General features: G+C 31.1%; 2 protein-coding genes across 2 annotated transcripts; one reads left to right on the top strand and one right to left on the bottom strand.

Moving 5' to 3' along the window:
• Window positions 1–4,758: 4,758 nt before the first annotated feature.
• Window positions 4,759–10,161, bottom strand: LOC134687999 (lactadherin-like). Its single transcript, XM_063548465.1, has 9 exons — window positions 10,046–10,161; window positions 9,165–9,231; window positions 8,003–8,089; window positions 7,446–7,547; window positions 6,807–6,996; window positions 6,293–6,409; window positions 5,759–5,923; window positions 5,269–5,399; window positions 4,759–4,893 (listed from the first exon to the last, which is right to left on the bottom strand). The coding sequence occupies exons 1-9, from the start codon at window positions 10,099–10,101 to the stop codon at window positions 4,759–4,761; spliced, it is 1,050 nt and encodes a 349-aa protein (XP_063404535.1). The 5' UTR covers window positions 10,102–10,161.
• A 264-nt stretch (window positions 10,162–10,425) lies between these two features.
• On the top strand, window positions 10,426–16,860 carry LOC134686329 (lactadherin-like). Its single transcript, XM_063546000.1, has 9 exons — window positions 10,426–10,529; window positions 10,839–10,905; window positions 12,654–12,740; window positions 13,550–13,651; window positions 14,041–14,230; window positions 14,572–14,685; window positions 15,195–15,352; window positions 16,015–16,161; window positions 16,717–16,860. The coding sequence occupies exons 1-9, from the start codon at window positions 10,459–10,461 to the stop codon at window positions 16,858–16,860; spliced, it is 1,080 nt and encodes a 359-aa protein (XP_063402070.1). The 5' UTR covers window positions 10,426–10,458.
• The last annotated feature ends 527 nt before the right edge of the window (window positions 16,861–17,387 follow it).

Below are 17,387 nucleotides of genomic sequence, written 5' to 3'. Positions count from 1 at the left end.
CTCATAACCAAAAATTGAAAAACCAAGGATACATAAGTTACATGTGTATAATTTGTGATTATGAATACTTCCTGAAATTTAAAGAAATTATGTATTATCACTGACAACTTTAGTAATTATATACAATCCTTAACATATTTCAGCATTTATGCATAATCACTAAAAAAATGTCAGGGATTATACCTTACAACTAGAACGATGAAGTAGTATAACTTATTCTGTAAAACAATTTTAAACTTTTTTTTTTAAATTAATATTAAAATGTTTATCACTATACTCAATGGAAACGATTGATTTTCACAAACTACATTGTAAATTTGGATGGCAAGTACTAATGTACATTGTACATTTACCAATCACGCGCGTTAATGTTTTTTTTATTATATTTGTAAAAAATTTTAACAACCTCTTTAAACATCATTGTGATTTACACAATGAATCTGATTATGTAAAAATTTGAAGAAACACATTTTTTTCACTTATTTTTAAGAAGGCGCCGAACAAAATCAGCCACTTCAAATTGGTTTCTTGTAAAAGGACTTTAAAAAGAAATAAGTTTGCCGTCTCCAAAACTTTGTTCTATTTGTCAATCATGTATTTTCTGTACATTTGATGTATTTGTGTGCTAAAAGATTACAAAGAAAAAATTAAAACAACATTTAAAAGGTTACAATTAAAAAACAATCAACATAATTTAATGGAAAGCGTCAACTTGAAAAAAATATCTAAACAGATAACACCCACCCGGAATACCGTATCAACTTTAAAGAACAAGTACAAAAATGTACGTATTCAATATTTAGTTCCTTTATAAATATTGCTACTTAGAAATGTAAAAATGCAAAACGAGACAATTGAAAGCATCTATGTAGTTCTAATATTTAGTTTTCAGCCGACCATAAACTTGAAAAAATAAAAGACAATAAATTAAAATGTGTTTCTTGAGTCCTAAGGACCATTATGCAAAATAAGTCTATCAGAAAATAAGTTCCGGAGAAAAAGAAAAAACAAAGTTGGGTTACAAACAAAAAATGTGGAAATCCCATAACATATAAGAGAAAAACAAAGGATCGACAGAAACAATAAACTGCACCGAAAAAAAGACCTATATACAAAGAAACGGACTATTTGATTAAAACTGCCATATTTCTTATTTGGTACAGGACATTTTAAGAAAAAAATGTTGGGTCGAACCTGGTTTTATTGTTATCAAAACCTTCCTTTCACATGGAAATAAATTTACAATAGAAACCATAATTAAATGTTTTTATGTCAAACACACGTTTCTTCTACAAAAAGACTCATCAGTGACACTCGAATAAAATATTTTAAAAAGCCAAAACCAAATAGAGTACTAAGCTGTGAATAAAATAAAAGGAATCACATGTCATATACAGTTATTCTAAATAGTAATTTGACTAGCATCTAAAAAATGATTTTAACTACAAAAGAGATGATTTCAGAATTTAAACTTTTTTTTGTAACAGCATCCCATACCAGCAGCGCTTGCATAAAAAGTTTTTATCTCCTACAATATTTTAGATCATGTGTTTCAAATTATGTTTTTCTTGATAAATAATTGCTACTTTGGTGTTAACTTTAAAATTGTAAAGTTGAAGTCAACCCGTTCGAAGTTTAATTGGCGCCAACATTAGTTATATCGTGATGGATTATCGATGTCACAGCTAAACACATATTTGTTTCAATGGTTGATGCCATTCTCCAGTCCGTCCTCACTTCATCGATAGCAACTTATATACTTACTATTATCAACACGAACATTGCAAAATTTTAGGCAGGATATGCTAACCATTACATATCACTTTATATTACCTCTGGGTTTTGATGGTTTCTTTCTCGATTTTTAGCTTTTTGTGTAGTGCTCTATGTTGAGTGTCTAATGTGTTTTCTTCGTTTTTTCCCTTTTTCATTCATCATTTTGTATCTTCTGACTTTTTTTGTAGTACATTCAGAGAGTTTGATTAACACTTACAAATATATATTTTTGAGACAGGCTTGGTACAGCACTTCAGTGTCGACATGAATATCAATTATATGATCAATTTATTTTTAGAAATTTACTGTTTGTAAAAGTATGAGTTTTCGAATTACAAAGGATTTTCTCATCCAAGGCATAGATTACCTTAGCCGTATTTGGGTCATTTCTTTGGATTTTAGTTGTTTAATGCACTTAACTATGTATTTGTTTGGCTTTCTAACTATTGAAGGCGAAACGTTTTCTAACTACTTTAGACGAACCGCGGGTCTGGCGTATCACATTATAAACCTGGTATCACTTGTTTCAGATAAGGGTCAACTCTAAGACTGAATTAGCTATAACTTCCACCAGAAAACATAGTCACAGCTTAGCATTCCAAGGAAACGAAGTTTTAAATAGTAATTTATATTATAACAACAGTTACTGTCCTATCAATATTTTTCTTAATTATTCGCATAGTAATAAAATAAAAGTACTGGTAAAATGAAATAAGTAGTTGTCAAATATGAGTGAGGAACTCGTGTTAAGTTTCCAGTGAGACAACCATCCACTGGAGTCCGAATTGCATGCATGGATGTAAGCTGTTTATAAGGTGCATTTCAAATTCGCCGGTCAGCAAATGACAACAAGTAGAACATATGCTGTATAATCACAAATAAAATGACATATAACAAATATGGAACAATTCAAACGTGAAAATTATAAGCATACAGCAAATGTGACACAGCAACTATCGACAACCCCGGATTTACTGGCTCTTTACTTTCAAAGAAACGCATATAGGTTTAATTCACCATTTGCTACATACAAAACTGATTGTACTAAGTCATGAATATGATAGTTGTTGTCTATTCTTTTCAGTTTTTGATTTTGCAATATGATTATGGACTTTTCGTTTGAAGTTCCTCGGAGTTCGGTATTTTTGGGATTTTACTTTTTATAATGTAGTGAAGTTAAATACGTTAGTTAACATTCAACCCTACTTTTTAGTCATAAATTTGCTAATTTTATCAGTGGATTTAGTTTACAGTTCGTAGAATTGTAGTAATAGAGATCCAAATAGAACTAATAGATATATAAATTTGTGGTATGAGTGCCAATGAGACAGAGAACTCTCCATCAAAGTCACAATTCATAAAAGTAAACCATTATATGTCAAGGTACGTCTTCAACACAGAGCATTGGCTCACACCGAACAGCAAGCTATACACATATCCACCTGTTTCAGTAACTATTACCTTAACGCTTAATATAGTGACCTCAAGGTTTTCCTTCAAATATATATATGTGACACTACATGTATATCCAAAATAAATTCAATAGCATATGTAATAACCAATGAAGCATTCGAGAGAAAAAAAAATTGCGTTCACATATTACACTATATATTTCAGTGTCAATTTTGCGTAGTCAATATATAACTTTGCTATTAACATAGAATTGCTTTATATTTTATTCAAATCGGTTAGCCGCAAAAGCTAAAACAATAGGTAAATAGCAACGAACTTACAAGGATGATCCGAATATGACCATTATAGATTAACAGTGTATCTTTACAAGATAAATCTTTGGTATAAGACTGATCACGTGGTTGTAATCAAACTCATCATATATTCTATATTAAATTTTTGTACGTCAGACGCACGTTTCCAATTAAATATTCGTATTTCGATATAGCAAGAAACAAATCCGAGAGTGAAATCAGGTCCTACGGAAAGGTAAACATTTTTTCACAACGAAAGAACAGAAACACTGAACTTCATCAGAAGCAAACGCCAACATACACAGAAACGGATTGTTCATAACAACTGCCATACTTCTGACTTTGTACTGGACATTTTATAAACAAATCGTGGGTTGAACCTAGTTTAAAGAATAGTCAAACCTCCCGCTTTGAAGGCACTGTTAGAAAAACCAACAAAAATACAACACTACGTGACTGAAATACAGTTCAAACAAAGTTTAACACTCAGCACACAGAGAAATACACAATAATATAAAAGTAATGCCAAATGAAGAACGAAGGTGAAGAGCATTGAGGAACTACTTAATTTGTTTTTCAATACATCTAAGTTAATCTTTTCCTGATGTAAATCTAATTCTTTCAAACAATTCAACGGTTTGTAAACAATTACTTATAGTTTTGACCTATCAGTTTGGAATTTTGGATCCTCAATGCTCTTGAACTTCGTACTTGCTTGGCTTTATGAATATTTTGATATGAGATTCACTGATTAGTCTTATGTAGACGAAACGCGCGTCTGGCGTACTAAATTATAATCCTGTTACCTTTGACAACAAATTATAATTCGTGTGACCACATACCGAAGCTATTTGATCGTCATTATTCAAGATATATTGTTATCAAAATGTCATTTTCTATGTACGTTGGCGTTTGTTTTTTGTAGCATTATAATGTTTCTATTGTTCTGTTGTTTTCCTCTTTTAATGTATGTGGGTTTTTTTTGGTTTTGGTTGGTTACCCTTATTTGTTTTCCCTCAATTATTTAGGACTATTGAACAGCGGTATACTTCTTTTGCATTTATTTAAAGGGACATTCAAAGTTAAGAATGAAATCAACAGTGCCGCATTCACAATTATTGATGAATGTCCAGTCCATCCTATCTCTTGTCTCCGGCATTTGTTGTTCAGTTTTTGTATAGAAAAGGAGCAAAGACACACTTGAACTTTTGTGCTGAAGATGTTTTATGAGCTGCAAAAAATGATACAATTGTAAACCTTATTACTGCATTTTTATTTAGCATCCATAAAGTTCAACTCTCATACAGGGATAGTATCCACTTTTGTATCCCTTAGGATGATATCGTACAAATCTTGCAAGTGTCGGACTGGGTAAATCATTTGTGTACGTGCTTTGTCCGCCACTGAATGTCTGCAAAATAAAATATTAGAGTAGAAATTGAATTTAAAATTTCCTTTCTCAAATGAAATTGTTGTACATGTTGTATCAATATGTAAATATATGTGTCTTAATTCAGATCGTTTGCAGATTGTTTTAAGAAAAAGCTTTTTTTTTTCGTTGTTTCATTGTTAAAACATTTTAAATAATATTATAACATATTTCATATGGTCAGATATGTTTTCGTACGTCGTCTGAATTCGTACAATCAGGAACATATATGCAAACTTTTTCGATGGAAGCTGTGGCGTCACAATGTATTCGTAAAAGCACAAAAACCTATGAGATGAGGATATAAAAAATATTCAATTAAATGCATAACGAATTCTATAAAATTAAAGTAATTACACGAAGACCACTTGTGTCATTGATGTTGTTGAAGTGCACTCCATCTAAGCTGACAGACAAGGTATAGCCATTTGTATAAAAGTTGCTGTTTATGTACTGATAAAGTGTTTTGTACACTGTCTTTGGTTCTCCTGAAAAATATTTCGAGAACATTTTACAGCAGTAGGATATGTAAACACTTACATTTATAATTATTATTAATTATGTCTTTGCAGTTGTAGATAAGTGTATTTTATTTTCAATCCCCTTCAATAATATATCCATTGTAGAATGTGTCTGAATAACACTGATTTGTCATTCATTACTTATATGAAAGAGATCTTTGTGTTAACTACTATCTTATTATCTCAAAAGAATTTCAATACATTGCTTCACGACATGAAATGCATCAACTCCGAGCATCAGTTAAAATAGGTTTACTTCAGATTTAAAATGTATGTTTGACATTTTTAAAATCACTTTAACATAGCCTTATTTTTCAATACTTTACCCAAGTCAACCTGTAACCATGAATTGTCATTTGTTCCACACCAATAACTACTCCCTGAATAACGTCCATCAGATGCGAGTTTAGTCGACTGTGACAAGTAAGCTGACATTTGAGCATCAGGTATTTTATTTTTATATCGTACACCAAAGGCATTACTTCTGCAATCTGTAGAACGACAACAAATTAACGATTTTTCAGTAAGCCGAATTTTTTCTGTATTGTGTAAACAGTAATTTATAAAAGTTCAGAAATAGATCTGCCAATAAAAGAACGCAGTTAGTACCAAGAGGAAACAAAAAGGACATTGGATAAATTATTAACAGTTTATTTTAAATTGCAACTCACTCATTCGAAAAAAAGAGATCCTTTGTAAAATACAATGTTCTTAGCAGGTAAGTGTTCTAACCAATTCATGTGTTTATATATCACTCTTTAAACAAAGTTCGATTCAAAATCTAAAATATTACCGAATACATTTCAAAATAAATCAAAAACTTACAATCAACGACACTAAAAAAGACTATTATAACTAACCTATTTCACAGCTATGTCCACTGTAAGGTTCGGAACAAACACATGTGTAACTATTGTTGCTATTGTCTATACATGTACCATGGTGCTGACATGGACTTGACTTACAGTTGTCATGCGCTAAAATAAAAACGTTGTTAGTTTTTATGTGATGTGATATAACAGAAATGTTCTTTTAGTCTTTTTTTTTATCAATATTACTTTTATGACTTCAAATTGCCCGACAATTAATTGAAAAATCACTATTTTAGTGACCAGCTTTTATATATTATATAATGTAAAACTGATCTTGTCTACAGAAAAAGTAGAAAATGATTTGTTCATTTGAATTCATTTAAAAAGAAAGAAATACTATTATAATATTTGTTTAACCAACAAAAAAAAGAAGATATTTTGATATAAAATAGCACTGATCAATTAAAGCAAGAGTTAGATAATATAAGTTTTCTGATTTAAGATTATTTACCTTCTGGTTAGGTTGAGTTTTTATGACATTTACATTTCTTTAATGACTTACAAATAACTTCCATTTTGAACACAGAGTCAGCATATTTTGTTTGATTGTTGATGGCTCTAATGGTAAATGTGTAAAAGCGTTCAATATCTGGAACTACCCCATTTATATAGCCACCCGTCTGATCAATAATAACACCAGTTGGCAATTCCCCAGCAACCAATTGGTATTCTAACGGTCCATTTTCTGGATCCTGCAAATAATATATAAATCTTTAAAAAATAGGTATACAACTACTTTACCATAAAAAATCACTTTTCTCGACCCAACCTAATGATTTTTCATAATGCGTTGTGCAGTTCAATAGTTATCAAAAGTACAAGGATATAATTTAGTACGCCAGACGCGCATTTCGTCTACATAAGACTCACCAGTAACGCTCAACTCGACATATTGATAAAGCCAAACATGTACAAAGTTGAACAGCATTGAGGAACCAAAATTCCAAAAAGTTATGCCAAATACGGTTAAGGTAGTCTATGCCTGGAATAAGAAAATCCTTAGTTTTTCGAATAATTCAAAGTTTTGTAAACAGGAAAGTTATAAAAATGCAAAATCCTTTAGCTCTTTTAATTGAATAGCTGTGAATAAAATGAAGTACACTGTAGTTGAATAGAGTGTGAATATATATACGATACTTACTCTTGCCTCTAATTTAACATGGATTCGTTGTCCTCCCTCAAATGTCCCAAAGAATCCGGTATGCGCATGAGGTAACCACACTGGAGGTAGTGTTTTTGCCATCTGTTCAAAATGTAATTTAAAGTTAAAATCTTTCTAACCATTTGATATTTGTGAAAGCATTACAATTCAATTTCATAGTTTGTTAGTATCATCTTTGTTTATTTTGTTAGTGAGTTACCACAGACAGGAAAGTTATACACTGACTGTAGCTAGTGCAGTCAAGTAGAGTTAAAAATCAGTCTTAGACGAATACTTAAACCAACAGAAGGGCTGTATCAAGTTTCTACGAATGCAAAATGGACATCATACCCAGCGGTTCGTGCCTCATGAAAGGTGAAAGGCATTCAGTCTGATCTATATGTCATTGTAAGAAATCTTTGAAGTGTCCATTAGCGGCAAAGTGTAAGCCACAATGTCAGCACCTATTCAGCATTCTCCCATATTTCAGTGATAGTTTAATGTCTCGCATTCTTATACGACCTTCTTTGCGGAACAGACCTAGTGATTTTTGTTACCTTAATGATCTCCAAAATGTCTTCTCCATCAAATATAACTTTTCCGCCTGGTCCAGGTTCCAGATATAAATCTCTTGCAAGACCAGACTACAATGTAAGCGCATCTTAATTTGAAAAGTTTTATACAGTATTAATTTATATACTCTTTATTGATAGTAGTTGATACAAGATAAATGAATTGTTTGCAAAAAGTATTGTTTAAAATGTACTGCTACTTTTTACTCATCAAAAGCGGTTTTCTACGATTTTTATTTTAAAATCGTTCTGAACGCTTCCTTTGTATTCGTTGTTTATGCTAGAAGTTTCCAACATTTTATATTTCTTAGGTCACCGAAGTTGAAGATTATGTAAACGAAACACGCGTCTGGCGTATCAAATTATAAGCCTGGTACCTTGTTACATTAAGATTACAATTTAAATCAGCTAGTAGCTTCATTCGCAGTTGGAAATATAGACGCACATGTCTTATCAAAGTTTTTATGAGTTCTTTTAAAATATTACACCAATAGCGAAAACAAAAACATATATTGACTTTTCCGGAATTTGGTTTGTAGTTTTCAACAAGTTATATTCGTAAATATCGTTTTTCAACATCACATACATAACAGCTATAGATCCTCTGGTGTGGAACAAATGTAGTTTACATCAGCATAAAGCCATTCAAGAAAGGACATTGTTGAGATCAGAATACAATCTTCAAAATTTCAATAGTCAAGTGTCAGATCTATATCGTCAAAAACGTAGTAATATTTGAAAGTGTTTAACAGATAGAAAACTAAATAACTGCTTTTAAGGTACCAATTTTGTAATTCAAGTTTTTGGTTATTTTCATGTTGCTCAGTCGTTATTCTTCTATGTTGGGCATACAACTGTTGTTTGTCATTTATTCGTTTTTTTGTCTCTGTATTGTCAGTATCATTTCCGACCTATAAGTTTGAATACCCCTATGGTATCTTAAGCCTTTCTTCTATAAGAAACAATCAAGTAAACACTCAGGGTATTTTTTTGTCTGCGTTTACACATTCATTGTAGTTGATCAAAGAATATTTTTTATGACTCATTTGTTTCTTTCCTTCTTAAATCTACAGTATAGTGCGGAATCATTTGATCACCCTTTCCAAAGCAGAAAAAGTATTTTTAATAACATTTTTACTATTTTTACCTGGAGCGTAATGTTTCCTGCATTTTGTGCTTTTACTGTCAAATGAGGAACATTGATATCTAACACCCTAAAATATTTAAACACAATAAAATGTCTGTCTTACTAATTCTTCTTTGTTATATTTAGCTTGGTATATTTTACTGAATAGAGCGTTAAATGTCCACAATCCATAATTTAAAACAACAACCATTATACCAGTACATATCAACACTTTATTATAGACATGTTCATTGCAAATAAAAGATAAAAGTATGTATATTTGCAATATTTAACATATTATCAGCTTATAATGTAATACCTAAAATGATTTGTGTGCTCAAAATACGAATCATAAGTTACATTTAAAAAAAAAGACCAAGTTTGTTAAATTCTGAAATGCTCGAAAGGCTTTATCAATAAAAGGGACATAAAATACCAAATATATACGAGGTCAACATTGCCCGAGATATTGTATTGTTTTAAATATTTCAACATATAATTTAATACATTTCTGTTTTAACCATTTTAGTATCTGAACATTGACTTCTTTGCTGAACATATCATCAGTGACTAGCAATTAGACAGAACAGCAGCGGATTCAACACAGAGCAAGAAGTTGTAAATTAAACTTAAATTTGGTTTGTTCGAAGTGCTCTCCTGGATCCGGAACGTTCAAACTCCATAAAATATAGCTAAAGATGTATAATAACGTGAATACATGATTTTATGTTACAAAAAAAACCCGAAAGAATAGCGTAATGAACCTAAGGTCAACTTTGCCCGTGGGAGCTTGAACCTAGCTTTATTGACATTCAAAGTATATAAAAAATGTAGGAATTAAGATAAAAATGAACGTTACAATACATATGATATCAGATTAAAAGTATGATATATGAACTCACCCATCATCAGCTGCTGTTTTTGCAAAGAATATCAGAAAAGCATACAATATCTTCATTTTGGAAAAATAATATTTTATGAAAATATGGAAACCATCTTAAATTGGGGACATTATTCAGTTGCTTGGGAGGGATGAAAATTAACAGCTTGTAAATTGTGTAAATAAAGATAATACCATACATATATTAATTAATACAGCACATCTTTTATCTTGACATATCAAGGACCATCTAATTCTGTCAATGTCCCCTTATATGAAACTACAAAAGCTTCCTTGTTGCTTCTGGAATTCGGTTTGCATCAGATAAGAATTTGCAACTGTTAAAACTGTCAGTCATATAACAGAACCGCCTAAGATTTTATTAAATATGCAAATTAGATGATTTTGATGGGACCTTATGTTGAAGGTACGTGAATGCTTCCAGAAAAAATGGCTACAACAATATTTGTACTGCTTTTAGTTTTTCCTAGTTGTGTTTTCGGAAGGTGAGTTTTAATGTTTGTATTAATATACAATAAATGCTTGAAATTGAAGTTGAAACGTTTTAAATTAAATACTAATTGAAGTCACATATATTGTCATATAAAGCATAATATAATAAATAACTTTTCCATACATTTTGTAATTTATCTAAATCGTTTTGAAAATAGGATGTATTTTTTTCTTATATTATTCCACACATCATCTACTGCAAATAAGGTTATCAAGATAAGAGTAGGTATTCATTAAAGAGATAAAATTTAGTATTTTTTAATATTTAATAATCGTAAGATTGTTTTACTTTGTCGTTGTAGTTTTTTCCAAATTGACTATCCAAATGTTAATATATCGGCTGATCCAGGAGGCGATTTAACATTTGAGGTAAGGATATACAGTAAATTGGCTATTGTTTTGGTGATATTTATTATTTAATGAGCACCTGGTAATGGTTTACATCGTCATTTACAGTCTTCTTTCAATTGATAATATAACAGTCTCTTCGTCAATGCAAATTTCATATCGTCCTGAAGAAGTTTGCGATAATGGTAGGAGTTTTCGGAATGGAATGACAAGCGTTAAATTTCCTATTTAACCCATTAATTTAAACAAAATAAGAATAACAATGTGTTGTGATTACACATAACCACCAAAGATCAAATGATGTGGATTTAGACATCAGGATCTATACGCCACCCCACCCCCAAACCCCAAAAACTAAAAATAAAAACCTACGAGATAAGCTTTCAAATGTTAAACAATTCAAATTTGAACACCGACCGTTTGTTGAACCGAAAAAATTACGACAACAAACAAAGGACAACCAATGAATTACAGGCTCCTGATTTTGTTCACATGTGGAACATACGTATTGTGGCGAGGTTGAACAACTTTGCAATTAAGCGGTTTATCCTCCTTCTAGCAGTAGACAGTAGTTTAACATCACAACAAAGAACAAACTGTAACGTCAGTTGGAAAACTTTTTTGTAATAAAGTTCTACACCACTGGTGATATGCTTAATATGTTTATAAATATTGAAATTTCGTGCAAAACCGAATTACATTACATTCAAAATTGTTCTAGCATCTCATCCCTATTTTCATGATTTCATAAAGGAAAATTATGTAAAAAAATTCTAATATATCAGTAGCTCTATATAGCATTTTCAAATTTACATGTATATAACTCAAGGATTAAGTTATCATGTGTTATTTTTAAATGGGTTTAATTTTGAATATTGGAGCGCCAAAAGTATGAATCTTATTATTATATTGTTTCGATTGCAATGAAACTGCAATTAAGTTTTTTAAATCAACCATTCACTTTTTTAATCAGTTCATCTGTGCCCAATATCACATTTTCAGAAGGCTGTCTACAGAGGTCATTACCATATTTGCCAATTGATGATGTTTGTTATCTGAAATACGATTGAAATTAATATAAAAAAAAATACGTATATTGTTTGGGTCATTATTCTTGGACTTTGTATAAATACCATGCAATCAAAATTATGTTATTACTTATAGTTGTGAACCGTCTGTCGTTAGGATGATATTTACACGTTTGGATTCTTTAAATGATGTAAAGGACAAGTTACCAAAGGGTCGCCCTTGCCATTTTTGAATGACAACATATCTGACAAATGGTCAAAATCCCCATGCCTAAACATTATATTTTAATATTTGTCATGTCAAAACGAATTAACTGATGAAAAGATAATAGGAGTATCAAAGGCTTATCCTTAGCCTTCTCATTTGAAATATTTCTTGAAAACAATTGAAACCAAAAACCCTGTCGTTTGTCTATATATCATGAAATAATAATTAAGATACCTCAACTTAACCACGTATTTCCCAATTTGACATGAAACCATACATTCAATACAAGAAATCATTTTGAAAATGAAAATGGTACGCAATATCTGCCAAATGGTTAGATCTCGTTCCCTTAAGCATTTAATTGTCAATTTAAAATTGAATGATGCACATAAAAAGTCGATAGGGTCATAACAACCCCTTCTATTAGAGACTGGTCAAAATACTGCGATCACCAACTTTAAACAATATAATTTCTTATTTGACATCTTAGATTGTGTAAAGTAATGTTAAACTTACTATTTGATTTATTACAGGCGGGAACTGGAGGTGATGTAATATTAAAACCAGGACAAGGTGGAACAGTGTACATTTCTGGAACAGATTTAAGAAAATTTATAGAGGTACACAGCAGTAAAAACTTTTTATGCGGCTTATATTAATTAGTTGGATGAAACCTGGCACATCCTTCATTAAGACGAAATGATAACAATATATTTCGCAACATACTATCCCTTACTTCGAATTACATGTACATATTTTAAATTTGACTGGACAGAAGCAATTGATCCTTATTAACCAAGCATAAAACAATACCGAAAAATCGATATGTTAATTAAATACAAGTTTACTTTAGATATAAGAAGATGTGGTATAAGTACCAATCAGAATATTCCTCATCCAAGTCATTATTTGTAAAACGTAAACCATAAAAGTTCAAAGAAGCGCATTTGACACTGAGCGTTTGCATATTGGACAGCAAAATAGAGAGGACCACAAAACGACTACTGTTAATATTCAAACAGGAAAAACCAAAGGCCACATCTATAAAAAACGTCAATAAACGACAATCACTGAACAACAAGGTCATTGACTTAGGATAGATACAGAGAAAAAATGCAGCTGGTTCAAAAAGAAATACAATAGTTCCACACTATTTTCTGAAGAAGAAAAAATATCATGACCCCAACATTTTCGTATTGTATTCGTTTTACTGTTTAAGTGCATTCATATACATGCAGAAATTTTCTGTAAAATACTACAGAGTGTTTCTCATTCAGCTTGTGAGAAGTAAAACATACTGCTACTTTTTAGTTTTCGACGAATACAACAATATGCTATGTAAAGATTTAAAATAAAATATACATGTGAAGCATAATGCTTATTCCTCATATTTCTTTTTTACATATTGTTAAATGGAATGTATTTACAGAAAGTGAAAAGCTTGCCACCAGTTTGGACAAAGCAGTCCGTACATGGTACTCTTGGAACATTTCTCTCTGGATCGGTGGTTTCAGTCTCAGTTCAAGCTGTAGTAAGTAAATTTAGAAAAATCGAAAATACATTCAAACTTTATACTTTTGAATTTGCCATTTAATAAACAGGATAAAGGACTCTCAGTTTTCAATTTTACTTGGAGCTCGGTATTTTTGTAATTAAATTTTTCTTTTTGAATGCCACAAATCACACATAAAAAAAAAAACTCAGAGATCATGGTCTTATCACAACCATTCTTACTTGTTTTGTCGAATGTTTGGATACAATTATGTAAGAAAACCTTTTTCTTGGGTACATTGTTAGTTATCAATACTTATCCAACACAATCGACAATTATAGCTAAGGAACAATGTGATGATATATTAAAGGATAGGTAAACCAATATCAATACGCGAAATGACCTAGATGTTGTATGATTCATTGCAGGATCCAGATGGTGGAAACATCACGTATCAATTAGTATCTGGTCACTTACCACCAGGAACAAATCTTAATGCGAAAACTGGTCGCATAACTGGTCGGGCACCAGATGTCGATGCGACGTACACATTTACCATCCGGGCAACTGATCACCATGGGAAGTATGCAGATGGTAGTTTTTCAATTGATATTCGAGGTATGCGAATAACATTAGATTCAGATAAAGGGTAAATGGATTATCTATTTTTGTTAGGTCCACAAGGCTTGTTCGATTTGACCATATGCACTCATTAAACGTAGAGGTTATAGTGATTGATCAATTCAGTGAACATTAACCTTCTCAATATGCAGGTTCAGAGCATAGAGGTGTTCCAGGTTTATCATGTTTATAATTTGTTTTGTTGCGACTGTTTATGAGACTGCACCCAAATTTATGTTAGCGCTTTACCAGAAAATAATTTAAGTACATAAATTTCTAAAGTAGTCACAGAACATGAAATAATGGTAGGTTAGTGTATATTTCGGTTTTTTTTTCAGAACGCGACCAATGCTTAAGTCATCCCTGTCAACATGGAGGTTCCTGCAAAGACGGGTTTAATGGTTTTAACTGCACATGTGGCCAAGACTATGGTGGATCATTATGCGAAACAAGTAAGAACCAACACGACATAACTCGCAAAAGACAATTGTAGATACTGTCGTCAATGTTGATTGTATGGTATCTATATCCGAGAAATAACAAACATACAAGATGAATAAAATATATTTCATGAATGAAGTACACAAATAAAGTTCTATGATACTAAGTTATCTTAATTAAGAAAACATGAGTTTTAGACTTTTAATGTAGTACACTTTTTGAAAAAAAGTTTAAAACAGAGGTGAAAGTAAAATATTTATTCAAGATTATAGTTTCTTAGAATATTTCAGATCTTAAATTTAAAACAAATCTGTAAACAAATGTTTACTTTATTAGAACTTAAGATTGTGGATCATGCATTTATACAGGACTCAAAATCAGTGCATGCACAGCAAAGTACACACATAAAAAGCAAAGTTATACATCTCAGAGTAACAGCAGGCATTTTATCTCAAGAATAAATACACCATAACATTTTGCATTTTAATATTTTAGTTTTGTTCATCTATATATTTATTAGATTGTCCGACTAACGACTTCGGTGTCACAAATAGCAGAAAGAGAATTCCAGATGCGCAGATGTCCGCCCATTACACGTATACGACACAAAGTGCAGCTAATGGAAGATTGCAGAGCAGTTCCGGGTGGATAGGGACTGGTGCTGGATCATGGCTACAGGTCTGTGAGCGCATGAATTTAATACGTTGGAAATTTGATGAATCTTAACACTGACAAAATATCTAAAACATTTACATAAATTATCGCGTTTAAAAGAAATTACTGATGCAAAATTTTTAAATCCATAATTGAACTCCTTCTTACAAATGGCTTTATTTTATGTTTGCTTTACTTCATTTCTGCATAAACAAAATCGATTGGATATTTCAAAGTTTAGTTTCGTAAAACTGAAAATATAGACAGAAATGAATGTAGACACACGACTGCCTTGGTTGTACCATATTCAAGTATTTACATCTTGTATACAAAGTTCAACTATTGGATTCCACATGGCATCTTGAACGAAAAACAAATGAGATTCTGTATCTAATTTGATTTCTTTAAGAATGTAAATAAATATACATTAAATATTTGTGTATAAAATACACATTAAATATGAATCAGAAAATGTCAGATTTTGTAAAAGAATAGTTTTTTTTTTTATAAACTATTGTCTTTAACGTATAATTGTGGAACTAGGTTCCAGTATAATTTATAATAGAATCTCACAAAATTAACAAAAATGGCAAAAGAGCAAACTAGACAGTTTCTTGCAAGCAAATCGGTCATTTGGATTAACAGTAATAGTTATTCATAGATATGAGCCCATGATTTTTTTACAGGTTGATCTTGGTGAAATAAAGAAAGTATACACAGTAGCTACTCAGGGTTTCAGATCATCTTCATACTACACCTTGACTTATAATGTTCAGTACAGCGCGGACGGAAACAATTTCAAGTATATCGAAGATTCGACAGCAGGTCATAAGGTTCGGCTTTTATCATCTACTTTTATACGAAAAAAATCTGTTGGCAAACCTAGTAGTAGGGTATATAGTGAATCACATATCTGGCCGTTCGATCATCTACTTTTTTGTCCGTTAAAATAGTATTCCGTGATATTAATTATAGCACTGATTTGAAATGTGAAGCCACTATCATGAAAAATACAAGCCAATATCTATTTTATATACGGTTCAATAGTATTTCCTCTTAATTAGTTAACTTTTCAGAAATTTGATTTCTTTGGTGACCGGTTAATAATGAGTTTAGCTTGATCTTTTGTGGCTTACTATACTAATAGGTATACAATACAATACATGTACGTGATTACATCTCAGTTGTTGACGCAAATCGTGTTATGATTAAGATATTTATACTATTTGCCTCGGTCTTTCGTTCACACAATTGATATAAATAACGAAATATTCGGCTCTATCCGAGGAAAACAAAAGATTATTTCCGATTGTTAACAGCAAGTAGTATAGAACATATGAAAAAAGGTTAACTAATCATATCATTTGTATTGCTTATATTTATTTCAGACTTTTGCTGGCAGTGCTAACTACGATACAGTTGTAAAGCATTATCTAACACAACCAGTAAGTGCCAGATTTGTAAGGTTTTTACCATTAACATGGCACAGTGGGGGAAATCCTGGACTCAGAGTGGAGATTTATGGATGCTAAGAATTGATGTAAACACACGATTACATAAATGTTTATTTTAAAATGTAACCATCATTTTGTTATGCTTGTTTTTCTCTCTCCTGTATATAAAGCAATTTTAGAAATTAAAAGAACAGTCTGAAAAAAACGGACAGTATAAAATATGTTATCTCATTTAGATCTAAAATTTGTCGAAACGTTGTATTACTTAGATCATAAAAGTTGTGTTTGAATGACGCGTTAGTTGTGAATAAGAAATGCTTTTCCAGAAATAAAAACGAGAGTAAAAATATTTGCGAAATTAACCACCAAAGAGAGTAATTCCAGATACAAACAAACAAACAAATAACTTATAAGAGTCTCACCTCTTTAAAACATTTGATATAAAACACAATATAGGCTTATAAGTTAAGGCACCAGTTGAGCGTTTTCCCCAAAATGCATGCCAGTGGAATTTTAGCTAAGGCCATCATTGACTCAAGACAAAAAAAGGTTCATGTTCAAAATATTCGAATTATATGAGTATTTTATCAACAGTACATACATGA

The sequence above is a fragment of the Mytilus trossulus genome, chromosome 10 (genome assembly GCF_036588685.1).
Source record: "Mytilus trossulus isolate FHL-02 chromosome 10, PNRI_Mtr1.1.1.hap1, whole genome shotgun sequence".
Lineage (NCBI taxonomy): Eukaryota > Metazoa > Mollusca > Bivalvia > Mytilida > Mytilidae > Mytilus > Mytilus trossulus.
The sequence above is the reverse complement of the archived record's forward strand: the minus strand, read 5'-3'. Positions and strand labels throughout refer to the sequence as shown.